The 22,851-nt window shown below is 47.9% G+C and overlaps 1 protein-coding gene and 1 long non-coding RNA gene across 3 annotated transcripts; one reads left to right on the top strand and one right to left on the bottom strand.

The window, feature by feature from the left end:
* Positions 1-1,796: 1,796 nt before the first annotated feature.
* On the bottom strand, positions 1,797-4,290 carry HES1 (hes family bHLH transcription factor 1). The gene is made up of 4 exons (XM_081025320.1): positions 3,943-4,290; positions 3,704-3,799; positions 3,377-3,464; positions 1,797-2,714 (listed from the first exon to the last, which is right to left on the bottom strand). Exons 1-4 carry the CDS (start codon positions 4,048-4,050, stop codon positions 2,164-2,166), a joined length of 843 nt encoding a protein of 280 aa, XP_080881446.1. The 5' UTR covers positions 4,051-4,290; the 3' UTR covers positions 1,797-2,163.
* Positions 4,291-5,261: 971 nt separating this feature from the next.
* LOC308509491 lies at positions 5,262-17,442 on the top strand. 2 transcript variants are annotated; one of them, XR_013995191.1, is made up of 4 exons: positions 5,262-5,471; positions 7,937-8,025; positions 9,227-9,302; positions 16,863-17,442. It is a non-coding gene; the product is annotated as an uncharacterized lncRNA (long non-coding RNA). The 2 variants fall into 2 exon arrangements; XR_013995192.1 differs by lacking the exon at positions 7,937-8,025.
* Positions 17,443-22,851: the final 5,409 nt, after the last annotated feature.

Genomic DNA, 22,851 nt, shown 5'->3' on the forward strand with positions numbered 1-22,851 from the left:
TAAATATATGACTCCCCCCAAGATATCTATGTACTTTTGTTGATATTAAGAAAAGTTCACTTTTTCAGTTGTTTCCCTTCAGCACAGGGAAAGACAAAGATTTAGTTTTAAGTTGGTATAGAGATTGCACCGGGATTTTTGTGCTTGTGCACGCACACGTGTGTGTGAATTTTTAAGAACATAAATGTACTTTTATAAAAATGAGACCATGATGTCTCCATTACTGCTGCCAGGACAGTTAAGGACTTTTAATGGGGCCAGAGGACAGGTTTACCAAATGAAGTGTTTGAGCTTGGGTTGGGTCTTGGTATGTTTGTGTCCAAACAAGAGAGAAATCATGGAAATATATGATAAAGAAGGGTGTGTGTGTGTGTGCGCGCGCGCGCGCGTGTGTTGGACCCCTTGCATATGCTCTAAATGAGGCAAGTAGGAGCCAAATTTTTAAAAGTATCATTTAAACCTCTCCAAAGCTGGGTGGAAGGTATTTAACTAGAAACTGAGCGCCGTCTGCTCGATCATTGCTGTGATAGAGCCTCTCTCTACACTGGCCTGTGGGAAAGGCCAGAGCAAGGCGGGGGAGAGGTAAAGCTTTTGAAACAAGACAGAAAATCGTTGGCTTTATCTTTGTTAGGAAGGCTTCAAAGATTGATCTCCCGCCTCATCCTTCTCCTCCCAGAGGCCGCTGTAAAGGAAGGGGGGTGAGGGGAGGCCAGCGGGAGGGGCCAGGGCAGAGAGAACTGGCCGGCGCTGCGGGAGGAGGGCGCGCCCGCCAGACCCACAACGGGGCTGATGTGTCTGGTCTCGCAGGGCTCGTGGTTTTCATTTCCCCAACACCTGGATGCAGTCAGACACCTGGCCAAATCTGACAAAATCTGACAAGCCTTTGTGATGGGATTTGGAAGAAATTCCCTGCAGATCCTGGCGCAGTTTAAAGCTGTCCGCTTTGAGTTAGGACTTGTTAAGGAGGGTTATGTGAGCTGAAACCCGAGACAAGTCTTTTGCTCCTATCTGGAGCCCACATCTTGCCTGGAAATGGGGCATGACCACGCAAAGGGGTCGCTTGCTGTTTGTATTAAAAGGGGAAGATGGCCTATGTGCCTGCCAGCGCGGCCCCCACATGCTTTCTCCATTAGAGCCAAGCATAGAAACTTATCAAAAACATATGTCTGGTGTTAATCATCTGGACTCTGCCTCCACATGGGAGTCTAACTAGCTGTCCCTTGGCAGAAGGAATCTGTTGACCTTCTCAGCTTGCTTGAAGAGGGTGCAGAGAGGCATTTCAAACTTTTGGATACTGATAGGAGGGAATGTACCTAAGAATTGACTAATTAAAGGACAACTCCAACACTTGCAGCAATTAAGAGTTTTGCTTTGAATGCTGGCGAGCGACCCCAGAGGAGTAATGCTGCAGGAACTTTCCCTAATGCACCACAGGCAATGGTCGTGGATCCATTAACTTCATGAATTCAGTCCTGTTCAACTTTCCTCAGGAGCTAGCATGACACCCAGGACTGAATGACTTAACCCAAAACTGCAACTAAAATAATGTTTGAAATCCTTTCAGAGCTTGACCACAAATTGATCAGAAAAGCCCTATCAGATGGGTTCTTGCAAATTAAATGGAATTTAGTTCATGGAGGGTTGGTGAAAGGTATGAGGGATTAAAAAAAAAAGTTCTTTGAATAACAAAAGAGCCAATTCCTGAATTCTCAGATTACATATAATTCAAATTCTGCCAAGAGCCTCTTTTTATTACACATTCTGAAATAATGAAATAATCAGTTATAAGACAAAAGTCTTCACTTTTTTCTTTTATTTTCTCAAATAAACTTCCCCAAAGGAAGATATTTTAAGAGCATTTTCAAACATCTTTGGCATCACATAAAAAAAGAAATCTCGTGTAAAAAACGAAATGTCATCTGAACTTTCATAATACAAAGGCGCAATCCAATATGAACATATAAAATATATACAAATATAGTGCATGGTCAGTCACTTAATACAGCTCTCTACAAAAAAGTAACTTTTTAGAAATTAAAAAATCCAAAGTAACCACTTAACCACAAAACTCCTCTTCTCTCCCAGCGTCCAAGTTCCTGTTCAGTGTCCCGAGGGAAGAGAGATAGGTTGGGGAGTTTAGAAGGGAGGGATGGCTTGAGCCCCTCAGTTCCGCCACGGCCTCCACATGGAGTCCGCCGTCAGCGAGGGGCCGCTGGAAGGCGACACTGCATTGGGGCCCACGGAGGTCCCGCTGTTGGTGGTGTAGACTGGGATGACAGGGCCGCTGTGAGCGAATGCCCCGTTGGGGATGAGGAAGGCAAACTGGCCGTCAGGAGCCGGCACCACCTGGAAGCCGCCAAAAACCTTAGCCGCCTCTCCCGCCGGGCTTCCCAGTTTGCAGGGCGCGCCGCCGGGAGGGGGCGCCGCGCCCCCGGGGATGGGCACGAGCGGCGGCGGTGGCGCGAAGGGCGCGTGCTGCGGACCTCCTGGCCCAGGCGGCGGCGGCGGCGGCGCCTGCAAGGCTGGGTGCGGCTGCCCCGGGTAGGTCATGGCGTTGATCTGGGTCATGCAGTTGGCCAGGTGGCCGAGCAGCCTGGTGCGCACCTCCGTGTTAACGCCCTCGCACGTGGACAGGAAGCGGGTCACCTCGTTCATGCACTCGCTGAAGCCCGCGCGGTACTTCCCCAGCACGCTCGGGTCTGTGCTCAGTGCGGCTGCAGGCCAGAAGGAGACAGAAGGGTCACAGAAAGGCCCTGGCCTGGAGGCCACCACCTCCGCCCTGGGAGGTCCCCCGGGCGCGCCTCCCTGACCACTTGGCCCGCAGAACTGCCTCCGGTTACGGGGGTGGGTTTAGAAAAACCATCCACCTCTACACACTAGCTTGGCGACCGAAGCCAAGACGCTCCCTTCTCTCCATTCCCTGTCGCTCCATTTAAACCGATCTCGGTCCTAGATCTGCCTTCCAGCCCCCAGCACGCGCGATGTGACCTTGGGTAATGCCCTTCCCCCCTGCCCCGCCATCCGAGCCTCATTTCCCCTTCTGTAATGGGGGAGGAGGGAGTGCTAAACCAGATGACCTCCAGGCTCCACGCAGCTCAAAACCGCCACAGTTCTAAGTCCTTTCGCCCCCACCCGCTTCCCTCACTGCCAAGCCGCCCGCCGCCCTCGCTGCTACAACCTCTCTCCCTCCCTTTCCGGAACAGTAACAACTTGGAGTTGTGGCTATAAATAAGCCCCAGACCGTGGGAACGCAAGAGTGAGCCAAGGCAGTAAAATGTAGCTGAATGCCTCTCACAACCACGGGCGGAAGTCTGGAAGAAATCACCGCGGGGCGAGAGGGACGCCCGCAGAGGGGGACGCCGCAAGCCGCACTTACCCGTCATCTGTGCCCGCTGCAGGTTCCGGAGGTGTTTCACTGTCATTTCCAGAATGTCTGCCTTCTCCAGTTTGGAATGACGCGAACTCTGCACAGAAGAGGCAAGCAAGGAAAGTGAGACCCCCGCCAGCAGCCTCGGAATGCTGGGGGTCCCTCCCGTCTGCCGCGGCCCCGACTTCCCCAGACCCGGCGAAAGGGGCCCAAGCCCTCCCTCCTCAGAAAACGCAGTGCTGGCGGGGAAGATCAGCCAGCGACAGTGTTTCATTCTTAGTAATAGAGAAATAAGATTTCATTTTTTAAATTAAAAAAGCAGTATTATCCACTTACATCTTTCTTAAGAGCATCCAAAATCAGTGTTTTCAGCTGGCTTAGACTTTCATTTATTCTTGCTCTTCGTCTTTTCTCCATGATAGGCTTTGATGACTGCAAAGAAATAAAAAAAAAAAAAGTCCTGAGTTCCCATGGGATCTGCCATTTCACCCAGAGGTTTTAAGGGATAAAAGAATCCCCAACCTCGGCTTAATTTCTTGGGGCTGGAGAAAGATACAGCTATTGATTGCCCTTACCTTTCTGTGCTCAGATGCTGTCTTTGGTTTATCCGGTGTCGTGTTGACACTAGCTGGGGTAGCAGCCACCGGGGACGAGGAATTTTTCTCCATTATATCAGCCGGCATTTTCTGTTTTTTTTTTTTTTTAAATCCCTAGAGAACTTTATTTTTGGAGTCCTTCACACAAAAAATTGTTTTATGTCCCTTTTATTCGAGACTTTCACAAAACTGCTGAGCAAGTGCTGAGGGTTTTATTACAATATCTTATGGCTACTTAGTGATCGGCAGCGCTATTCCAGGACCAAGGAGAGAGGTAGATGGGGGATTCCGCTGTTATCAGCACCAGCTCCGGATCCTGTGTGATCCCCAGGCCCTGGCGGCCTCTATATATATCTGGGACTGCACGCGAACGGCTCGTGTGAAACTTCCCAAACTTTCTTTCCCACAGTAACTTTCAGCCAATGGGAGGAGGAGACACGCGGCACTGCTCGCGGACCGCGCCCCCCCATTGGCCGCCAGGCACAAGGCCTGGCGGCCAATGGCGCGCGCCTGAGCCTGGGGCACCAGAGGCTACAACGTCAATCAAAAGGATTTTAACCCTTTGCTACTCTCCCTGCTGTGCTTTGCTTTAGAGAGGATTTTTTCCGCATTAGTTTTGCTCTTGTCTAGTTTATTTCTTTTGGGGCTAGGGTCTTTGCTCTTTATTTTCTTTCATATGTGTAATAGAGCTGCTTTGACACTAATAAGAATTTCATTTGAAAATTTTTTTTAAAAAGGTTTAGAAGGACAGGGATAAAATTATATTTGCAGTGGTTAAAAGGGGAAACGTGTGCAAGGGTGTGAGTTACCAAAACACCTAAATTTCCTGCTCAGACTATACATTTGGGGGAGGGGCGTGTGATAGCCGACCATGCAGAAAAAGGACAAAAAAATTCCTTTTTGCATGCAGAAAAAGGAAAAAAATGCCTCCCACCTAACATTTGCAGGTTGTTCAGAGTAAGGTGGTTTTTGATCCCCGCCCCCATTCCTCTTAGGGAGTTGGGGCCTTGGACCCGCACTTCCCCAGGAAACAATCAGAATAATTTCCCACTGGGCAGAAAGGAAATGGAATTTCAAATGAAAGATGAACAAGGGGGGCTTTGATGGCAATGCCTCAGGGACGCGCGCGCGCCCTCGACACCCTTTTTTCCCCCCGCGGGCTCTCAGTTCTGCGGCACGCAGAGGTGGCAAGCCGGGCTGCAGCCTCTCCCCTCCTTCTCGCCCGGCGGGAGGCAGGCGCACCTCCGCATCCGGCACGCACGGGCCCTTTAAGAGCTACACCAGCCGAGCTGCAGTTTGACATCAGCCGGCCGGCGAGGGCGCGCCTGGAGCCGGAGCACGTGCCAGGATGTTTTATTGCCGCCGCGGCTGCGGCCCTGCCGGGAGGATGTGTGTGTGCGTGCGTGTGTGAGTGTGTGTGCGCGCGCCCTGGGGGCAAGGAGGCGGGGGGCGGCGGCCGGCGGCGGAGCGCGGGGGCTGGTTCCTGGTCCTCTGGAGAAGCCAAGAAGGTAAATAGCAGCTGCTGTGCTCGAGCCTGGGAAAACCCCGCCCCCTGCGCCTGGCCGGGGCTCATTGGCGAGCCGTGTGTGTGTGGGGGTGTGTGTGTGTGTGGGTGTGTGTGTGTGTGTCCGGGGCCCCCTCCTCCGGCCCCCGCCGGGCTAGGAATCCGAGGGGGCGGTGGGCTGGGAGCCGAGCCCAGGCGCTCACTATTCCCCCCTCTACCCTCCCCCAGCCAAGGTCAGCCCTTCCGGGCGGGGAGCGCACGCCCCAGGGTGGAGAGTGGGGAGTTATTCCAAACCCCCACTCCACCCCTGATTTCAGGCTTGGGGTTTTAACTTGTCCGAAAGCCTCACTAGCACAGCCCGGGGGATGGATGGGGGCCTTTTAGATTGCTCCTTGTCCGGGCCAGCCTTCTCTCCCTCCCCCCGCTAGGTCCCCGGCGCCCGCCGCGGTCACGAGATGCCTGACCGCACTTAGGAAGCGGCCGGGTCAGCCTCCTGCCTCCGCTTGGCGGCTGCGGTTAAAGCGGCTTCTCGCCGCCCGCCCCTTCCCGGGGTCCAGGGCGGCCGGGCAGCTCCCCCTTACTGTGCCCGGGAGGCCGCCGGCGGGCGGCCGGGAGGAGGCGGGCGGCGCGGGCGGCTGCGTGCTGCCGGCTGGCCGGGCCGCGCGCCGGGAGGAGCCGCCGCCGCCGCCGCCGGGTGCCACGTGGCGGGCGCCGGGCCGGGAGCGCCAGGGCTCTGGCGGCGGCCTCCCTGGGGGATTTGCCGCGCAGGGCGGGCGTCGCGCTCTGCCCCGACCGGCTGGCCGCCACTGCTGCAGCTCTCTGTCCCTCCCGCCAGCCTGCCCGGGTCGCCGCCCCCGTGCCCCCACCTCCTCCACCCTTCCGGTCTTCCCGGAGCTCGACGAGCTGCTGGGGCGGCTCGCGGCAGCCCAGGAGCCTAGCATCTTGTTTGATGTCGCCCCCGCCCTCCTATCCCTTACCCAGGCTTGGAGGCCTCCGGAGGCCTGGCACACATTTATCAGACACTTCAGTCCTTCTTCTGAGCTCCCCACTGGGATAATGTTGTAAATGGTTTCCCCAGATCTCCCGGATGAGAGTCAGCGGTTCCTGACTCTGGGTGACCTTGTGCAAGCCCCTCTTTCATTATGGAGCGCCTGCCCTGTGCTGTGCCAGACACTGTGTTAAACCCAGGGATTACCACGATGAGAGAGATACAGTGGCAGCCTGCAAAGAGTTTCCCTTCAACTGGGGAGGCAGACAGACCCTGATTTTTTGATTAATGACCTGGCATTCCTCCATCATCCCTTTATTTTAGGGCTTAGATGATGGCCTGAGAGATCAGCAGAACCTAAAAGAAACACTAAAGCACATCTCCTGTATGGGCAACAATATTGGTCTACTTGAGGGCAACAGGGATGAGTAAAATAGTTATTGCTCTCAGGAACCCCCAACCTAGAGCTACTATAGTCATGAGTGCCACTGATGGTCTATTTCGCTGTATATTCCTCTGGTAGGCCCTAGGTTCAATAGACAGTTATATGACTAGATAGAAGTAAAATGCTGAGAAGCTTTAGGATAATTAAATTACTCATAAATTGGGGTATTCTGGAAAACTTCCTGGAGGAAGTGGTCTATGCTTTGTATCTTAAAAAAATAGGATGGGGCATTGGAAATGTTGTGAGTCATGGGGCTAGGTACCCATTGCTAAAGGCCAAGACTCTGGAACTTGAGGTCCTTATTCAGGGAACATAATCTGGAGCCCAGGGTGTGTGACTGGAAGGCATATAAGAAGGGACTGAAGAAGGAGGCTTCAGGCCATGTCACAAGACCCTTAGACATTTTGCTAAAGGACTTTGGACTTATCTTTAAACAATGGAGAGCTATGAAATGCTCTTGAGCAGAGAAGGGACATTAGTGTTTTCCAATAGAAAGATAGCTCTGGCAAAAGTGCGGAGAGTGGGTTGAAGGGTTTGGAGGCAGACAGCCCAGTTAGGAGGTTCAAGCCAGTGAAAGAGGTTCCTAAGTGACAAGTGTAGGCTGATAATCATCCAGAAGCACCTGCACAGAACCAGCTCACCTGGGTATTGACTATATACACTGTCCAGTGATCAAGTTCAGCAGAAACCTGCCTACCTTTTAATGAAATGCCACCACCACCACCACCACCACCACCTGGAGTCTAAGGAATCATTGTGATTCTGACCATATTTACCTTTCAAGCCTCATTTCCACCTTCCAGGACAGCCCTCAAGTCTGCAGCCAAACCTTTACCTCATTGCAGGCTTGGTTTACTCAAGCTTGCCCCTGGGGCTACTCACTGGGATGTGTGTGTGTGTGTGTGTGTGTGTGTGTGTTAACACACTGGAGCGGGCTGTGCCCTATCATGTTCTGAAGAAATGATGAACAATGCCTCCTTTGTTGACCTGCAACCTGGGCCAGTGGGATAGGACTTTTCTTTCTTATTTTGAACAGATGGAAACGTGGTGATGACAGAAAATTGTCTGTTGCTTTTGGAAAAAAAGTGGAGTTTTCCTGTGTGTTTGAAATCCTCTTGGTGAAAGGTGATGAGCCTATGAAGTTACCCTCCTTTTTGCCATGCAGACTTTGCAAGCTTCTTAAAATGCTTCTGCTCAGCATCTGACTTTTAAAAAACTGCCTAAATACTCTGACCCAGATTCTTCCAAGGAACTAAACTCTTCCTAGGGAAGCCTGTTAACCCTTTCTAGGTTCCCCCCAAATCTATGAGAGCCAGGGACTTCCTCCAGTAAGCTCTATTATGACATTGACTGCTGTTTGCTCTTGGGCCCTAATTAACTAGCTGGGTGTGCCACCCTCTGTGCCTTCTAGCCTGAGTCTTTTTTGTCTGATTCTGTCATCTCTTCAAGATTTGGCGCTCTGAAGTTTCATTGGAGAATGTTGAATATAGTCATGTTAGGTCTCACTGCAGTGCCTACAGCAGCCACCTCAGTCAGATAGTTAATTAGCAACTGGTTTGTGACCACTTTAGGAGTGCTTAGACTGGTAGAATGAGCAAATACGTTACACACATATATTTTTAGATAGAGGGATTGGTTATGTAACAAAAAACTTGCCATGAATTTATATGGGCGCCAAACAAACAAAAAAACAACAAAAAAAACCAACCCTCCACCCTAATCATTTAAGAAGCAAGCTTTGCAATGTGTCACAGACTATTTTTCAGTATCCTTATCCTGGGCAGTGAAAATAGCACCAAGTTGACACTCTCTCCACCCCTTCTCAAATGAGGAATTAAGCTCCTAAACTCAAGAAAAGACTTTTGGAGTTGGAAGGCTTCTCTTAAAAAGTAGAAACAGCCTTTATTTTTCAGTCATCCTCCCCACTCTCTCAAAGCAAAGAGAAAATTGAACCCTGTTCATCAGCGGGTCACTTCTTTGATCCCATTGTGAGACCAGCAAGACACAAGGCAACTTTGCCACTGTATCATGCCCAGTGAGTACCAGGGGCTGCTGTGTTTTCTCCTCCCTCCTTCTGCCCTCAAGAAGGGTGATTTGCTGTCTTATTGCTTCACCTGTTTGCTTTAAACCATAAAACAAATAATGCATCTCTAGTGAGACTCCCCTTTGTCCTGAGGTATCGGAATGGTTTGTGGGTTTGGTTTAAAGCTACAGAAAAGAGAGAGCGCGCGAGAGAGAAGGGTTTAAAAAAGGCATTTTGCCTGAGGACTTGGAGCTTCCCCCCTCCCCCCGTTTTCCTCCGCTTGACTGACTTTCTCACACTCAGATTCCCTGCAGCCTGCCAGAGACGTGGTAGCTGGCCTGCCAAGAGCTATCCTGGAGGGCTATTGAAAGAGCCTTGAGTAAGTACACACTGGGCGGATTTTCTCCTCCCCTTGGTACCTGCTCCGCACCTGTACCGGGAGCAATCCCACACATATCACCTGATCTCAGTCCTTTCAGACACCGTGAGAAAAATCAAGTCCAGGATAGAAGAGATGTTTGTCGTCTCTCCAGGGCTGCAGCCGGCTCCCTGCCGTCTGAGTGCCCAGAAACAGCACATTCCAGGCCGGTTGTGCACGCGTGTTTGCCGGCGCGTGTGCGGGGTGGGGCCGCCGGGAGGGGGAGGGAAACCAGAGATCACCTTCTTAATGACTGCCTGGGTGCCTCCGCATTCTGACATCTGTCTGACTGGTAGTTTTATGATCCTGTACTAGAATCATTATTACGGTTCTTCTAGATAAGAATCTGTATATGCTCCTCACCGCAGAATTCATAACCCGGACTTCTTACCTGAAGGTTCGTGGATGAACCCCCAGGGACCCTATACAGCCCATGAAATAGGACTCAAAATGATCTCTCTACATGCATCTTTAGCAGGAGCTTAAGAAATACCTTTCGAGAGAATGAACAAATGCATTATTTTTTCGGGAGGAGAAGAGAATGCATTATTTTTTCCCAGCAGAATCTCAAAGCATGTTGTGACCCCAGAAGATTGAGGAAACTGAGCCAAGCAATCTCCACTTACAATTGAGTATTCTAAGCCTCAGAGAGGGCAAGGGATTGACTCAAAGGCCCACAGCAACATCCTGCCAGAATGGGGGTCAAAAGCCAGCTGGGAGCTGGCTTTGTGGTGCTGGGTAAATTTAGGGTGGGGTTTATAGAGCTGTGATCACCACCGCAGCCTGGATTTAAAGTAACACATTACTAAAAACACTTTGAATTTCCAGAATTTTCCCCCTTAATTCTGAGGCACAGGAGCTGCTCTGCATCCAGTTTTTGGATGGAGTAAGAGGTAGGCAAGAAAGCCAAGTGCCTACGAAGAGAATTCCAGAGTGCTTGGAGCAAGAGCCCTGGTTGCCATGCAGAGACATTATAAACAACTGCAACTCTGCATTCCACCTTTGATAAAAATAAGTCACTACTTCTGAACAAAACTGCCTAGTTGGTTCCTGGCCAAGCTGGGACCTCAAACTGCAAACTGGGGGTGGGGGTGGAAGACAGAAGCTTTCAACATAGGCTAATAGCAGCCTGTAGTGCCTTCCGCCACCCCCACCTCCTCTTGGAAAACTTGACTAGAGCCAGTGAGACCACGGGAATGTGCACTTTCTAATGGGCTCTGAAAGAGGATGGTTGCCAAGAAAGCCTTTCCCAGTAGAGAGGGGGCAGGGCACCCTGGAATGGCTTAACTCCCACATTTGGTCTGGCTACAGCAGCGTGGTGGGAAGGCTGTAAATGCGCTCTTGGCTAACCTTTTACCCTCTGAGCAGCACTGCAGTGAGGCAAGCCTGCAAGCCAGGGATGTAGGAGCGCATTCCAGAGGGACGGAACTTGCACCCTGGTGTGTGAAAGGCTCAGAACTACATCAGGGCTGGTGCCTGTGGGGGGCTTCTGGAAGGCTCAGGGAGGTGGGGTGAAGCCTAGCCCTTTTCAGCCCAGAACATGCATTTGTTTGGCTTGCTGATAGCTGCTCAAAGGGTGATAGCTGATCAAATTTCTCAAAAAAATCAAAAGAAAAAACTCAGCTAGCCAGGAAAAGCACTTAGGTAAAACTTAGAGTCTGAAAGTGATACGGGATGAATGTATACAACATATTTTTAATTTAAGTCACCATCATTATTACCCTTGCATTTCAACTTAGAGGAAAGGGGTAGCAGGAGGCAGGGGAAGTGACCTAAAAGGTGGCTGCATTGATCCATTCATTGAATGCTTGGGAAAGCTGAGCCCAGGAAGAAGTGAATCGCCCAAGGTCAAACAGCCTCCTCAGAGAGGGTATAACAAAGCCAGGATAGGCTCAGGTTTCCTGTCCACCAGTCCAGAAACCAAACCCACTCTATATATGAGAAGAACATTTTGAAATATCTACAGCATGTAACTAACATTACCATCAAAGATGGGTTTGCCTGTTGAAAACTTGAGCTACATGCTGGTGAGAGATTTTGGTAGTATGACAGAATATGCCCAGCACAGAGCATGATTAAATTCCCGCTTTGTTGCATTGTGATTCTCTCTTGGATTTGCTCATTACCCTATAACCTCTAGAAAAGGAGGGGTATTGATTTCTGAATTCCAGGAGATAGGAAGACACTCGCATGAGCCACACAAGACAGTCAGCCTGCTTCTCAGTCAACCAAACTAAGCCAAGCCACATGTCATCCCTTCTTTTTTGTCATTGCCAACCTATTTCCCTTGTTTGTGCTCTAAAAGGAAGACTGGGAAAGATACTATTTCTAGCACCTGAATCTGTGCTCCGTCAGTACTAGGCTTTTATTAGACCAGAGAAGGTGTGATACTAGTAATATAGTGAAGGCATTGGGACAAGAACACATTTTGCTGGCTGATTTAACAGAGGGAAAGGTGAGAAAAATAAGGGATTCTCCAAGTGGTTGATAGATGGTATTTGCATGTGAAATATATATTTTCCTTTTAGATATCAGGCTTTGGGAACAAGAGAAGATGGTCCAGACAGCTGCAACTTAAGACTGGTGGGTTCTAGTATCGTTAGGACTTTGGCTGTCTTCCACAGAGTTCCCCTGCCTTGTAGTACTTGACAGTTGATGAAGCACTTTCTAGTACATACCGTTTTGTCCTTATCTATGTAGCCTTATAATCTAGACTAGAGGGACTTTAGTGGGAAGTCCAGGGAGGGAGAGAGAGGATTCAAGTGGTCAGTGCAAGAGATATTTGGCTGGGCCCTGGGCTACTGGGGATACAGGGTATAGGACATATATGAGTTTTCAGGAAAATAGTATCTCTAGAGAGACAAAGTAGGGCAGGTTGCTGAGAGGCCAGGAGAGAACCAGCTGTTCTTGAGTCACAGGCAACAATAAGACTTCCAGAAACTGGAAAAGAGGGGACACTTTGGTATAGAATATTAGTAATCCAGGGGACACATCTTTGGAGCAAAGAGGAAAGGTCCTTTCTCATGGAAGGAAGCCAGGAGGAAGGAAGAAGTGAAGGGAAGGAATCTCACTTAGCAAGAAGATGATTAAGCAGGTTCTGGAAAATACATGGAAAGGTGATGACCATAGTCTGTCCTGGGCTAAGGCTAGAGCTGCTTAGTGCCTTCTGGGAGGTTTCCTGGGACGATCACAAGAAGGTCAACCAGGTCTGTGACGGAGGGTCCTTGTAGACTGGAGCCCACATCACTTTTCCTCACCAGTAAGTTTTGCTCCATGCTGTCTGTATTGCTGTAAACATAACGTAAAATCCCACAGACTGGAAAAGGTTGGGGATTTCTTGGAGTGTGACATTATGTGCAGCAGAGAAAGGGACCCTCTCCTTTTGCAGTGTTAGACTTCCACGGCTAGCCTTGACTGAAATCTGAGAGGAGCCAGGGAGGGGAGCTCAGATGTGACGTGGTGGTGTGTGGCGGCAGTTTTCCTGATCCACAGAGGGCTCCTGATAAAATCCCAGCTGTGCAGGTATCACACACGTATCTAGCTGTGGCCCTTATCTTGCTAGGCTGCCACAGTTACGGAGAGACCAAGTAATCACATTCAAGTATTTGATCTCGTCCTGGGTGTCTGTTCAACCCTCTGCACCTTCCTCACCTGCCATCGAAGTCTGGCACCTGGGACAAACCTAGACTGGGTATCTAGGAGTACCTGTCATCTGGACAGAGGGGAGGAGTCTCTGCTTATTTTCTTTGTATCCAGTGAACTTGTGTTGATGGTAGACAATATAGTCAAGGGTTAAAACCATCCAATTTCCTGAACTTATCTTTCAAATATTTAGAGAATAAATGCATAACTGGATTTTGACTTAAAGAAGTATATTTTATTAGCAATTTAAAGAACCCTCAGAAGGTCAGCATATTTTTTTAAGTTTCCTTCAGTTGCTGAATTGGGGATGGGTTTTCATTGACCACTCCCGGTAACCACCTCTGGGCAGCCGGGATACCCCTGCAGACAGCTCTACTCTGTTGCAATCAGGTGAATTTAGAGGAGTCTGTGGCCGTCCGAGTTTTCCCAGGCCTATCTTTATTGATGGTTATTAAAGACACACCACCACATGGCAGTACAAAAGTACAAAGCAATTCCCAGGGTAAGGTTCATGGGAAGAAGTGAGATACTGGGCTCCCAAACAATTCTACTGTAATCACAGTCTGCCATATCTATGTATAGTTAATAAGTAAGATTTAAGCAGGCAGTTTCCACCACTGGGCAGCAAATGGAAAGGGAAAAAAGGCCAGTGGGGAGATCATCGGTCCTTCTGGAAAACCAGGAAAGAAACTTAAGAAGGTTGTACCTGGTGGGCAATCGCTGAGGTGGAGCAGGAGCCCACAGATGGCCTTGACAAGGACCGCTGCTTACCTCTTCTCCTGCCCTCACTCTCTTTCCGTGCCAGCCCCTCAGGGAAGATTCTGCATAACCAAGAAATACATAGTAATCATGCCCAGACAAACTGGGTTAAATAAGTGTAAATACAGAACAGAAAAAACACCTGTTTTTATAGAGCACCCCAACATACCCGTTGTTTTACAATGTTGAGTGGTATTGATAAAGGGGGCTATAAAGTCGAGGTGAAATGGCCTCATATTTAAATAGCACCTTACTCTGTGAACTTCAAGTGTTTTACAGCTGAGATTTGACTGACCTGGTGATTATTGCTTATAGGAATGTTGAACACATATCTCTATGTATGTTCAGGAAAAACAATAGCAAGGTGGCTAAAAAGCAAAGACTGGAGCCAGACTGCTTGGATTCATATTCTAGCTTGTTTGCTTTCTGGCTATGTGACATAATCATTCTGTACCTCAATTTACTTACCTATTAAATGGGGTGATATTCATAGCACTTATAGGATTATTAAGAGGACAAATATATATAAAATATGCTTAGAGTAGTGCCTGCGACATTGTCAATACAATATAAGTTCTCATCTGCTTTTATCATTGCTACATATGTCTGTGACATGTAACACAGATACCCTCATTCACCTTAAAAAAGTCACAAGATGTTAATATTCTCAGAGAAACAATGGACAACCACTGTGGTAAATTGGTCCATGAGTCTTTGACAAAGCAGAAGCTTCAGCCAGTCTTTCATGAATCTCAGGGAGCAGCCCCCCAAAACGATATGGCTCCTTTTCCAAGGAGGAGTGTCTCTACCACCCAAGCACTATGTTTGTGGCTTTGTGGGCAGATGGAGCATGGTGTGGTTCTGCCTTGATAATTGACATGAGCCTCAGGCCCATAGAAAGGAGAGTTCTGGGTGGAATCAGGGGCATCAGCAGGGGCCTAGCACACAGGATGTGTGGACAACTCCTCCCTTCTTCCTCAGTAGGAAGGAATGGGAAGGGCTGTACAGGGACATTTAATCCAGAAAAGTAATCATGGGCAGGCCTTCCCTGAATCCCAGTCCCATTTGTATAAGATAAGATTGATGAAAACATGAATGTCGGAGAACTTTCCTGCTCTAGCACGTTCTTGTAGATAACTATAGAATGTCTGATTCAAACTGGGACACTTTTGAGAGTGAAAGGTGGTAGTTCTATCAACAACTATGTCGGGACAACTGGCATAAACTGGGACACACGGCCATCCTAGTTCTGTGGTCCTGTGTGCTACATTGTTCAGCTGTCTACTCAGCTATCTTTTCATCAGAGATGCTTCCCAAGAAGAAATGTGATTTTTAAGTCACTAATGTTTTAGCACTTCTATATCTGTGGAAGGTGATGCCATTGATCTACCTTCCACAGAGGGAAGAGCCTTATTTTTTTTAATGCAGTGGACCTTACTCCGTGTGTGTAGGAGACAGGAGGGTCAGAGGAAGGCCCCATGGTGGTCGGATGGTTGTACTCAAGGTACCATATTTTGCTGTGTATAATGCGTTCCCACGTTTTTGGCCCAAACTTTCAGGGAAACAGAATTAGTGCTACCCATGTATAATGCACATCCTTATTTTTCCCTCACAAATTTGGGCAAAAACACGCACATTATACCCGGCAAAATATGGTATGTTTGATGTGACTTGGTTTCTTCTTCAATAGAGCGTGTGTGCTCCAAAGTTCTCTCTCTGCCTGTTTGCACGCACGTTGTGGCTACAGCAGAGTAAGGCTGCCAGGGACGTTTGCACCTACTGACCATGGCTGAGCAGATCTGTCTTTCTCAGGCATATGAATGTGGAAAAAGTAAGTGCTAAAATTTGAAATTCAGGCCATTTCTTAAATGGCTGAAAGAAGACCCCCAAAGGAAGGAGCATTTTCCCACATGAAATATTTGCCCTTTTAGCCTTGAATTTGACTAACTCTTTAATAGTAAAAACCAACCAAACACCCAACCAAACAGAAAACACATTTTTTCTGAATAGGTCAAAGTCAAAGTTTGCTCTTTGTTAATTTTCTTAAAAAAAAAAAGACAAGAAATAAAAGAAAAATGGCTCCCTTGCCTGAGTGTTCTTATATGTGCCTATTTAATGATTAATAACACCTCGTGGGCTATTGTTTGATGTGGCCTCTGTTGGTTTGAACAGGAGAATACTGATTCACTCTCAAGGCATTTATGAATCACAAGTGTTTACCCTGAGACAATAAATGAAAGGGAGAGATTTAAAAAAAAAAAAAAACATACCTAAATATGCTGAATTCTTTGAGTAAAAACTGGAGATAACGTGGGATCTCAGTCTTTGATAACCTGTGTGGGGCCCACCGCTTTCTCTCACAGAATAAAGATTGTGTAGAGTGACCAACATTGGGGCTTTTGGGTTTTATAGATTTTTCCTTTCACTTGCTGATAGGTTTGAGGCAACATTTCCCCTCAGCTTCCATGTCACGTGCGTTCATTTTCTTCCCACCTGTCTGGTCACTCCATGTCAGTAGTCTGCAAGAGAGTCTCTTTATGGGTCTTTAGGGACACTTTTCCCTGGAGCCTCACTCTTCTGTTTTCATTGATAGAAGGAGAGTCTCTGGCAGTAATCTGGAGGGCGGAGCCCTGCCTTAATTTAGCTGGGGCTGGTGGGCTGAAGAGAATGGATTCAAATGATCAAGAGACCTGCCAGGCTCTGGTGACTGATTGGACCATGATGGGGAAGGAGGAGTTAAAAGGTGACACTTGGTTTGTTGTTTGAACAACTGACTGTGTGGACCCTGCTTCCACAGCCCCACTCTTAATAACTCCTAGACTTATTTTCCCTTCTTCCTGCCCCACAGCCTAGAGTTCGGTGAAAGAAGACTGCCAGATTTTCCCCAATGACCCTTACGTTTTGTTTTTATTTGGAAATAATTTTAGATTTACAGAAAAGTCGCAAAAAGAGTACAGAGAGCTCACTCAACCAGGTTCCCCTACATTACCATCTTACATAACCATGGAGCGATCATCAAAACTAAGAAAGTCATCTTGGTACACTACTGCAGACTGCAGACTTCATTCAGATTTCACCATTCTTTCTATTAATGTATTTTTGTTTGTCTTTCTGTTCCAGGATCCCATCCAGGATTCCACCGCGCATTTGGTTGCCTTGCCTCCTTAGTCTCCTTCACGCTGTGACAGGTCCGCCATCTTGCCTTGTTTTCCATGACACTTTAAGTGTACTAGTCAGTCGTTTCGTAGACTGTCCCCCACTGCGGTCTGTCTGATGTTTTCTCACGGGGGTAGAGAAGAACTGCGTTCTTGTGAAGAACCCCCCGAGGTGCCCTCCCAGGGCAGCAGGTCAGGGGCTGTGTGACGTTGTTGTATTTCACTGCTGTAGTTGTAATCATGATCGTGAGGTTAAGATGGTTTCTCCAGGGTTGTCTACTCTAAAGCTACAACTTTTCTTTTTTGTATTTCCTAAATGTTTCTTTTTGAGGGGGAAGTGATCCTTCAAGATGATGTAAATGTGCTTTTCTGCTTCCACTTCTGCCCACTAAATTTAGAATCTATTGAAGGATCTCACTCGTGCCAATGAATAACTGTGGTAATCTAATAGTGATTTTTTTTTATGTCCCTCATTTTCTCTACATTAATTGGAAGTGTTCTTAAGGAGGAATTGCACGATGTTACAGTGTGATAAAGCAGAAATTAAAAAAAAAAAATTCATACTCTTTTGGAGCCTAAATTTTTGATGGGGAGATAGGTAAGCAAAATAAACAAATGACTTAGATAGTATTTTAAATGATGACAAGGACTACAGAGAGAAATCAAGAGAGGGGAGAAGGGACATCTCTGGCAGTGCAGGTTTCAATGGCACTGTCAGGGAAGGACTTAGAGAGAAGACTGGAAGCAGAGGAGGGAGCCAGCATGTGACTGTCTGGCAGGAAACTTTCTAAAGAGAAGAGACAGCAAGTGCAGAGGCTCTAAGACAGGACCACTTTTAGCCTAAGTACTCTAGGAAAGCCAGGAGGACAGAGTGACTGGTGCATAGTGAGCAAAGTGAGAAGGGGAATGAGAGTACGAAGCAAAGAGTGACAGAGCCAGATGGTGCCATTATGGGGACATTCTAATGACCTGGCTATTAATCTGAAGAAGGCAGGAGCCATTGCAGGATTTTGAGCAAAGGGGTCACATGATAGCTTCATATTATTAAAAGATCACTTTGATTGCTCTGTGGTTAGCAAGGATGGGTGCAAGGAAACCATGTTTAGGAAATTATGACATTCATCCAGGTAAGAATTATAAGTGGCTTGGACCAGAATGGCAGCAAAGAGGTGGTGGGGAACTTTGGATGTCTTTTGAAAGTAGAACTAATAGTGCTAAGAAAGGTCTCCCTGGTGGTCAGCAGCTTCCTGAAACCCCAAGGACATGTATCCTCTCTCTTCTGCTTTGAAGTGGGGCTTCAAGAACAAGATTGAGAAGCACTGGCAGGCCACCTCAAGTCTAAGCTCCACAGCCCCTCATCAGAGCCTTCTGTTATCTCGGTCTACCTTCCTTCCCTCTCTATACTGCACCACACACTTCTCTCTCTCCCAGGACCAACCTTCTGCTCAGACCAACTCACCACATTTGCTCATAGTCTCCTACCCTTCCTCTGCCAAACAAGATCCTTCCCAACCTCCAAGGCTCAGTTTTGCCACACCCAGCCCCACTCTAGGAATACCTTCCCTCTTGGCTGGGAACACTAATTGACTCTGCTTCATATGTGCAGCCCCTGGGACAGACACGCCCTCAAACACCCCTGAAGCACCTTAAACATGAAGACCGGCACCCGAATATTTCATCAGCCTGGTGGTTGGTGTGCTGGTATATGGCACATGGTTGAATGAAAATATTATGTTTCTTTGTAATCATCTAAGTACATGTTGCGTTATACTTCATATATTCCTATTTGTTTTCATGTAAAGATAGTGTTTCTGCCTCTCTGCCCAGCCCTTCAAGTAAAATTGAAATTCCAGATTTCTTCTTGTTGGGCCACTCTGTACCCTTGGGAGTCCTGTGTACTCCAGTTTGGGAAGTCAGATGAGGGGTACAGGGAGAAGCAGGCATCACTGAGTTTTCATTTACTGCTGATGAAGTTTCATCTCTTTATCTACTAATTGATTTAACTTAAAATGCATATGATTAAAAACTTGAAGCAGTGTAAAAAGGTAGATCCTCAAAAGTAACCCTTCCACCTGTGGCCCCAGCCTCCAAGTCTTGTCCAAGAGGCAGTCACTACTATTCACTCCTTATATACCCATCTGGGGATGGCTGAAGTACAGTCAATGGCTGGTAGTAGACAGTAACTACCAATTGCAGGTAAACTGAGGCGCTGTGAAAACCAGCCCCCAGTTCTGCACTTCCCAGGGCTAATGCAGCTCTCATGCAGAAGGGCTGGCTTTAGCACAGCCAACCTACCATTTTTATAGTTGTTTTTGGCTCAGACCACACAGCGGGGAATTTGCAGACACCACACTCAATGGAATTGGGCATTTGGTACCACCCTCTTTGGCTGTAGGTCTGTGCCCTGACAGGGAGATTCATTGTCATTGAGATTTCCCAGGTTGGCTGTTGTCTCTCCCTCAACGTCAGCCAGCCAGAGGGAGGAGCACAGCCAAAAGCTATATCAAGAAGAAAGGCCAGTGGGAGAAGGAGTGAACAGAGCCAGTCCCTGAGCTGTGATTACAGCAATGCAGGAGATCACAGTGAGTTTTCAGGGGGAGCGTTATCATTTCCCCCCACCCCTCCTTGTGCCTCAGAAGCTCACCTGAAAGGCAGAACTCTCCCTCTACCTTTCCCGTGGGAATTCAGCACAAGCCAACAGAACCCCTGAACTCTGCTGGGCCACTGCCAGCAACTTTCAAGCCTTTTCCCCTGCCGATTACAGTGACATGATGTCGTTTTTATTGAGGCAAGATTAGATTTTTTTTTTTTTTTAAGTTTTCAAAGTGTGGTTCACATGATCTCTAGTACTTTTCCTATTGCTTGAAGACCACGGAGCTGCCAATTTCAATTTGCTTCAGCTTTTATCACTAGAAGAAGCTTAAAAGAAAAAAGAAAGGGGGAGTAGGCTGGATGAAAATATTCCACTTGCCCCCGGCAGTTAACATGAGGGTGGCAGGGGACACACACATCGCCTACTCCCTTTTGTGTAACTGGTGTACTAGGAAGACGTCAGGAGATTGAAGATGGGACTGGCTGCTGGACAATGCAATGTCCACTAGCTTGAAGGGTTTTTATGCCATAGCCAGAGAGGGACCATGAAATGTGGGGTCATTCATTGTAGTCAGGAAAGTATAGAGAGGATGCTGATATACTGGTAAACACACACACACACACACACACACACACACACACACACACGATTCATAGAAACGTTTTCCTTCTTATTAATTCTAATTTTACTAATTCTCCTCTTTGGAGGCCAGATTTCCCATTCATTAATTTATTTGACATATTGAGCACCTACTATGTGCCTGGCTCTGCTAGTAATAGAGGGTGCATAAGGCAAAATCCGTGCCATTCACCATTTTTAAAGGAAAATTGAAGAATACCTGTGTGGGGACAGAGCCAGCAGTGCAGATTCCAGGCTCTTGGCCTCACGTGGAAAGGTGCTGGCTCAGGTAGTAAATGGCCATCAACTGTGATTGGATGGACAGCAGCTGTGGCTAGTTGGCCGTCAGCTGTAACCAGTGAGCCATTGGCCACTGATATAACTGCCCTGGCTGAGCTAGCAGGCACGGATTGCAGTTAGCAAGGGGTTGGTTGGCAGGCAGGGAAGTGGACGGCGGATTGCGGATCATGTGGCTCCTGCTTCCTGTGTCTCCAACCCAGCTGCCAGCGAGGATATAGTGGTATGACTCCCCTATCCATGGCTCCGTGGGTGTTCCTTTTTGGCCTCACCACATCCTGCGTTCTTATGTGGGGAGCGGGAAAAGAGACCCCTCTTGACACCCCACATGACATCCTGTTTTCATGGATCACGGTTTTTCAGATGCCAACTCAGTCCTCAAACACAGGTGGTATGATGGAAAATCATGAAAAACGTGAGATCGAATCACATTGTTTTGTCATAAAATCAGAGAATGTGGTCTGGAGGACGAAAGGACATGCTGAGGAAATAACTGTCTTCCACTCCATCAAGGGTCTTAGAATAGAAACAACATGTAAATATCACCACCACTGACGAGCACTTTCAGATCCCTAAGGGTCTGCTACACAGGACTGGGAAGTGGGGAGGGGCAACAGTTACCGCAGCTCTATATTGCACCTGGCTCGTGGTCGGTGCTACATGAGTGTTGAATGAATGTTGAGTAAACCCCCAATTTACATGGCAGATACGAGAGTAATCAAGAGATTGATCCTGAGTCACCTGGTAGTAAGTGGCAGAGTCTGGACTTGAACTCAGGTCTTGAATACACACATAGGGCCCATCATTACCTCTAGAGGCACTACTCTGGAGATTTCCCCAAATGACTGCCCTTCCTTTGGCAGGAGAGTTACTCTGGAGTCAATATCCTCAAAGGTTGTAGTGAGTCTTTGGAGAGTAATTGCAATGAATGGAGACCAAACTGACCACAACTGTAGACAGGATGTCTCATGAGGACACCTGGCCTCCTTGGAAAGTTCTCCCAGTGTTGAGTTGATTGGCTAAGAAACCTGGGCGGTGGGTGTTGTTCTTGGGGTATGGACGTCTAAGCGGTCCCAAAGTGAGGTGGACATGTCTTGGTGGAAGAGTATGCTTCTTCCTGACTCATTCTGTCTCTCTCAATTAAATGGGTCAGAAAAAGCTGGATTCAGAACAAACTTGTGAAGAGATGGCTCCCAGTTTGTCTCATTAACCTTGATTTTTCTCTTGCACAGAGGGGTAGAGTGGGGTAAGTCCCATGGAGTTTCAAAGGCTTCACCTCGGCTATAGAGCCAGGAAGCCTAATTGGAGCTGTCGCATCACTGAGTTGGAAGAGAACCAAAAAGTCATTCAGTCCCTTTCCTGGTCTCCACGGAAAGAGGATGAGAGCACATGTTCCGGGGCTGGCCCTGGATTTGTCCCTGCTGGGAAGTGCAATGTGGGGGCAAGGAGGAGCCTGCAGAAAAGGAGAGTTGGGATGAAAAGAGTGACCAGACGGTGGAAACTGTCTTCTCGTCCACTTAGCCCTGAGAACACGAGGTTGTGCAGAAAGATTTGGACTGGACATCAGGGAAGGATCCGAGTTCTGGTCCTGCCTCTGTTGTAGACACACAGTGTATGTCCCTGAAGATGGCATTCATTGTCTCCTCTCTGGGCCTTAGTTTCCCCATCCATAGGCTAATGGTTTTCACCCAATGCCTCCGGAGGACTTTCCTCCAGGGAGTGCGGGCAGAGCCTAGTCCTGATACTGAGCAGGACAGGTGCTTGCAAACCCACTCATCCTTCTATAAGAACAATTTGGCTTTTACCAGCTCACACATTGCACGTCCTCATGATTTTTTTCAAAGCAAGTGTTCTGGTTTATGTGGTTAAATTTGAAAACTCCCAACTAAGATGCTCTCAAAAATTCTCTTCAGCTCTAAAATCTTACGATTTTTCCCTATGCCTGCCTGGCTTTTGGACTTTTTCTCCTCTAACTGGTTGCACGTTGTGCTTTAACCACTTGTGTGCTTGTTTTTGTTTTCCCAAAGGCTCCTCGGTGCCCAATCCCACAAATTGTTATGAGTATGTGGGACCTGTTTCAAAGGCTGCCTGGAACAGGTTACCTGGCCCTCAAACTGCTCAGATTTAAACGGGGGTGGGGTGGGGTGGTGGAAACAGTTGAACAAAGAACTACTTAATGGCTTACTCCTAATATTCTTCACCAATAACTGGAAACTTGTGTTATCTCTCTCACTGTAGCTAGTGTATGTAGGACGCAGTAAATATTTGCTGAAAGAATTGATGAATGAATGGCTTGCTTCCATGTTTGGGAGGAATCACAGGTGTATCCTAGCTAAGGGCCTTCGCCGGACTGACTGGGGCTTGTGGATGCTGTGGGCTCCATGTTTTCCTTTTATGAGCTGGGCTGATTACAGCTGATGGGTGTCACCTGTAATGGGTTGAATTG

The sequence above is a fragment of the Rhinolophus hipposideros genome, assembly GCF_964194185.1.
Source record: "Rhinolophus hipposideros genome assembly, chromosome: 2".
Classification (NCBI taxonomy): domain Eukaryota; kingdom Metazoa; phylum Chordata; class Mammalia; order Chiroptera; family Rhinolophidae; genus Rhinolophus; species Rhinolophus hipposideros.

Excerpts from the sequence above, each read along its gene's own strand:
- HES1 (XM_081025320.1), bottom strand. The coding sequence starts at position 4,050 with ATGCCGGCTGATATAATGGAGAAAAATTCCTCGTCCCCGGTGGCTGCT. Across the intron at positions 3,465-3,703 it reads TGGATGCTCTTAAGAAAGAT|AGTTCGCGTCATTCCAAACT; the intron begins GTAAGTGGATAA and ends TCTTCTGTGCAG. Across the intron at positions 2,715-3,376 it reads GCAGCGGGCACAGATGACGG|CCGCACTGAGCACAGACCCG; the intron begins GTAAGTGCGGCT and ends TCTGGCCTGCAG.